This window comes from Arachis ipaensis, chromosome B09 (assembly GCF_000816755.2).
Source record: "Arachis ipaensis cultivar K30076 chromosome B09, Araip1.1, whole genome shotgun sequence".
Lineage (NCBI taxonomy): Eukaryota > Viridiplantae > Streptophyta > Magnoliopsida > Fabales > Fabaceae > Arachis > Arachis ipaensis.
In genome coordinates this window covers 20,736,437-20,742,132 of record NC_029793.2, presented here as the reverse complement: position 1 = coordinate 20,742,132, position 5,696 = coordinate 20,736,437, and the positions used below count along the sequence as shown (strand labels likewise).

Genomic DNA, 5,696 nt, shown 5'->3' with positions numbered 1-5,696 from the left:
CCATTTTTGAAAATATATATTTACTGTTAAACATTTTTGTCGCATTTTTAAACGATTTAAAGGTATTTTTGTCGATAGTAAAATTATGATTTATTTTTGTCCGCATTTAAATAATTCAGGAGTATTTTTTGTGGTTAACCCTACAAAAAGTGTCCGTAATTCGTAAATCTCCGTACTCGTCAATTAGCCAAAATCACACCTTCTTCAACTATAGTTTAAAAGGAAAGGTATGCATAGAAATTGTGGCCTTGCCTCCACGTACATACCAAAAATCATAGTCGACCCCTTTTCCTTTTGCTTTGCATAATTCTTCCTTCTAATGATTCATCATTAACTTAGCTTGTAATTCCTTGTTGCTTCAGGTAGCAATTAACGTTCAGTCTCGTGTAAGCATTCTACACCATAAATATATGAATAAATTACAAAGTTAAAAGATGCAAGTGAAAAAATGGGACCTCAAACTTCCATTCTCGTTCTCATAATAATCCTCTTGTCTTTCTACTCCATTGTAGCAAAGCCAAACCATAATCTGATCCAACAAACCTGCAAGAACATCTCAGAAACTGATTCCAATGTTAGCTACAAATTCTGCATAAATTCTCTCGAATCAGATCCTCGAAGCCACGGCGCCAAAAGCCTCGAAAAACTCGGCCTCGCATCGATCAAGCTAGTGAGGCACAACGTGACAGATACTAGAGCTCAAATCAAAGAGATTCTCAAGAAGAACAAGAACAAGTTGGATCCATTTGCCAAAGAGTGCTTAGATGATTGTCTTCAAGTTTATTCTGATGCCATCGCAACTATTAAAGAAGCCATTAAAGATTACAAGGCTAAGCGTTATGCTGATTCTAATGTGAAGCTAAGCTCTGTTATTGATGCCTCTACGACGTGCGAAGATGGATTCAATCAAAGAAACGGTGTCGTTTCGCCGTTAACTAAACGAAACAAGGACACTTTTCTGCTTTCTGCTATATCGCTTTCGATTATTAACATGCTCAATAAGGACAATTTGAAGGACGCTGAACTCTGATTTTTCTCTCTTTGTTGCAAATTTGTAAATTCTTGCAATTTTAATCGTTATATTATCATTTATTTTTATATACTTTCATAGTTACATGTTGACTATCTGAATCCAAGCAACAGAATGCGCCCACACATGGAAGATCATGTAAAGCAAAAAAATTGGTAAAATAATAAAATAAAAAATTAAATATTTTTAAATTAAAATAATAAAACATATATTTTATAAAACGGAAAAGCTCTGCATCCATGTATTTTTTACATGGTTGGTAACTAAGTAATTTCCTCCACACGTACGTCCCTCACCCCTCACTCGTTTGTCATACACGCACTACATATAACGTGCTGCAACCTAAAGTTTTGCTCAACGTAAACCTTCTGCTGCAACGTAAACCTCCTTCTTCTTCTTCTTCTTCTCCTCCTCCTCCTCCTTCTTCTTCTCTGCTCGCATTCTTCCTTATTGATCTACATTGCCTTCGTCGTTCTCCTCTGGTCGCGTTCATCTTCTCGTTTTCTTATTTCGATCTAGTTGCATTTATCTTCTTCCTATTCTTCTTCCTTTTCTTCTTCGATATGCACTTCTGAATCGAAACAATAAATGACTCAACTTCAAATCAGGAGAGCGATTTGAATTACTCTTCTGAAACGAATCAAAATGACAAAGTTTGGATTATTCAATTTTGAATCGAATTGAATGGAACGCAATTGCTAATTTAAATTGAATTAAATGGACGGAGGTGTACTGAATTGAATTGATAATATGTAAATTATAGGCAGAGTTATTTGAATTTGATTTTATATAATGGATTATGTTTTGTTCACTCAGTACTATACAATTGTTTCACCATGAGTACGGTGTTCGGTTCACCATGAGTACTGTGTTCGGTTCATTCTGCAGAATGCTGTTTGTCCCGAGGGTTACCTAAAACTGAAAGTCGATCTCGGATGAGATCTGCTATGGTAGCCGGAGCTGTCGTGTCCGACTTGTTGGATCTGGTGGTGCTGTTGATCCTTGATCACCGGAGGGTGGTGGTACCTGTAAGAGACTCCGATGCTTAAGTTAGCATGGGTTTTAAGCAGGTTTTTTAGTAGAATCAGAGTATGAGTTATACCTGGGTGCTCCAGTGTATTTATAGTAGTGTGGAGTGACCTCTCTTTGAGATAAGTTAGTTATCTTATCTTATCTTTGAGTGAAGTCATCTTATCTTTAAGGGGAACCGCCTTTATCTTTATAGGCTTTGGCTGCCTTTAGATTGGGCTGTGTCCCTTCGTTTGGGCCGGCTTGGGCCTCTCATGGCGATTTGGCCGAACTCTTTTGAGAAGAGGTCGAGGTGACCTATCCTGAAGAGGTCGGTCGCTGCCCGGGTCGGATAACTCGACACAGGATATGAACAGTGCCCCTGCTCGAGCTCGGTCTTTCCTTTGAGGTCGTGTTTTTTTATACTTCGTCCCCTTTTGGGGAAGCCGTGCTCGAGCATTTTGTTTGTTGTCGATCTCCCGTATAACTCGACTTGGGGCTCTTTGAATGCGAAGCGTTTCTTTCTCCCTTTAGTTGCATTTCGCTTTTTCTTGAAAACGTGCGAGGGTTTAAAAGCTTATTAATATCCCTTCGCCGTTTCCTTTTTCCCTCTTTGGTACCTCATTTTGAATTTTTCAAGGACTCATTTTACAGTTTCTTTCTCTAATTTTCTCTTCGTCTTCTCTGCTCATCATGGTGCTTCGTTCTCTTACTCCTTTGCTTGAGAGTGATTGTTTGGCGCATCGTTTTTTCGTCTTCAAGCAGTTGTCGTCTTTCTCCTCTGCAGGTTGGTATTTCTTCCTTCATTTTTCATTTCGATGGTAGCCTTTATACTGCATGTTCTACGAAATATTTGGTTTTTACCAAGTCTGTTTTGAAAAGCTTGATCCTTTCTGCCAAAGATTGCATCTTTTTATTTTTGATCAATGCTGTGATTCCCTTTACCTGCTTTTGTTTGAGGAAAATGTATTCTTCTTGGGGATCTTGCTTTCTGAAGGGTTTTTTCTTTTGCCGCTGTTCCTATCTCTTTTTATACATCGTTTTTGTTTGAACTGTTTGGTAGAAAAGGTTGTAGCTTTGATGATGAACTGTTGGCTCGAAACAGTTGTAGCTTTTTGATGTTTTTGGCATGGTCTTCGATGATGATGGTTTTTACTGTTTGGATGAAGAGATGCTGGTGCTTAGGTTGCATTTTTTAGTGGTTTTAGGGCTTTGCGTTTGTCCCTTTTTCTGAGTTCTTAGTCCTGTTGTTGCCTCTAAAGGGTGCCCCTGGATTTTAGTGTAAGTCCTTGGGTTTCCCTTTTTGCTGCCACCTCTGACACTTGTTTTCTTGCTTTTGTTGTTGTCCGAGTTATTTTCCTAATTGCCCGAGTTGCTTGGTAGTGACCCCTCTTTTTTATTTTTCTTACTGTAGGGATAGTTGGCCTATGTATTCACGAAAGAATATTGTCGAGATGTCTTCAAGAGTTCCTGCTGGTATGGCTGATTGGTTGGATTCGATAGTTCTCATGTGTGTGACTGTAGCTGACCCCGCATATTGAGCAAAACTTAGGAGATTCCATAGGATTTGTAGTGATAGGGACGAGGAGAAGAAGTATGAGTTAGTGTCCCCTGACCTTGAGGAGAGGGTTTGTTTTCCTTCTTTGACTCAAGGGGAACGGCCTTTTTTCTATGCTTATGACTACTTTTTTAGTCAGTTGAATATCACCATCCCTTTCACTGCTTTCGAGACCGAGCTGTTGTGGATGTTCACCCTTTTTTCTTGGATGAAAACAATGAGCCCGCCTTCCCCTTATGTTGGCAAAAAAATGTAGTAGTGACTAAGTACTCTTGGGAGAGTCTGGATGAGGTCGGACAGGCCTTTGTGAATGTATTAGAGGAGAACTGGGGCGAGCCCCCTCATCTTGACACGAAGAAGTTTCTAGGAGATCCTTCCCTTCTTCGTACCGAATTAGGTAGTGACCGACATCTTTTATTATAGTTTTTCTTTGTGGTTGAATTTTTCCTTTTTCTGTTTGTGACTTCTTTTCTTGGTTTCTGTTTTACAAAGATGGTGAAGTCTACGGACTCCATGAAACACTTCCGTAGGGCTAAGAAAGCAACAGCTGCTCAAAACATCTCGGCCAAGACTGTAGAAGGAGAGTCTTCTCAGGTGCCTCCAAAGAAACCAACATCAGGTGCTTCTGGGCCGAGGAAGATTATTCCAGCTCCTCAGGTTCGGACTGTTCCCCTTGACCCAATTCGACCATCTTTTGGTGCTGCCTCCTCCCCCACTACTGCTGGTCCTCCTCCAAAATGGCAAAAAACTATTGGTCCTTATAACCTGGATGCCCAGGATTTTGATGCTGTGGGATTTGTTGATGAACAGATTGCTCCCTACGGCCAGCTTCCCATGGATGATGTTTCCATCCTTCGCCACTTGGATTTTATTACCAGTAATAGTATTCGGATGGCCCATATGGGTGCAGCCTTATTCCGTACCGTCCAGGGTTCCCCGGTCCATGCGACTAAGGCTTTTATAGAGGATGCTAAATCGGAATTTGATAGAATCAAGGGACTGAAGGATGAGCTTGACGCTAAGGTAATTATGTAACACCCTAACTATCAAATGTCACGCTTTCGGCTGCGCCACTCTGATAGTTCGGGTATTACGATGGCTTTTAATTATATTTAATACTAAAATATGAGCCTGTTTAAATCCTAAACCAAATTTTCAAACATACATCCATACCTTTTCTTGCAAAAATAATAATATTAATGGCGAGGGAAGAATAATAAACTAAACTCAACTACTCTTCATAAGCTTCTTCGTCTATTTCCTGAAAAGAGAAGCCTGTAGGGGGTGAGAACCTAACCGCATAGTCTCACCACGAATTTTCAGAAATTGTTATAAGAAGATATATCGTAGGTAAATTGTTTTTCAAACTCAGAGATTAAGTATCCAGAAATTCCAAACTTAGTCTTTACTATAAAAGAAAATTAAAAGTTTCCTAAGAATGATCAACCACAGCCTTCAACTCAGCGACTCAAAAAATTCCACAACAGAAACAACCACAGGCAAAACATACAAGGAAAACACAGGTATAGATAGCAGTTACAGCAAATAGCTCAAATAACAGTTAATAACAGTTCAGCAACTAGGAAAATCCAAACAAATTCAAACACAAGCAAAGCATACAAGTGCATATGATGCATGCCTGTACTATGGCTGATGGAGCTCATCTGTCGGTTATCCAGCCAACCCAACAAGTCCGAAAACCTTAGACTGTCCTCCGTCGCGCATCCCTAAGAGTCTATGCATAGAGTTCACATACATTCATCATATAATCACTCAATGGGGGTTATCCATACCCGGAAATTTATACGTGCCCGATCACCCTTACGACGTAGGGTCAACATAGTATCGAGAATCAACCTGGAACACGTGGTGGCGAGCCACAGTTTTAACCCAGGAAAACTTGTATCTCAGATATCATTATTCATTCCATCTCATTTCAATCATCAAACATCATTTCATTCACCGTCAATCAGACTCAAAATCTTATTTCAAAAATCATTATTGGCCCACTTTCAAATCACAAACGTATTTAGTTCACATCTTGCCAAGAACCACTTTTCTTAAGTAATTTTCTTTTCAAAACTTTCAAACAACTTCATA

The 5,696-nt window shown here is 39.5% G+C and overlaps 1 protein-coding gene across 1 annotated transcript; it reads left to right on the top strand.

Annotated features, from left to right (window-relative positions):
• On the top strand, positions 422-1,151 carry LOC107616827 (putative invertase inhibitor). The gene has a single exon (XM_016318743.2). The coding sequence runs from the start codon at positions 449-451 to the stop codon at positions 1,028-1,030; it is 582 nt and encodes a 193-aa protein (XP_016174229.1). The 5' UTR covers positions 422-448; the 3' UTR covers positions 1,031-1,151.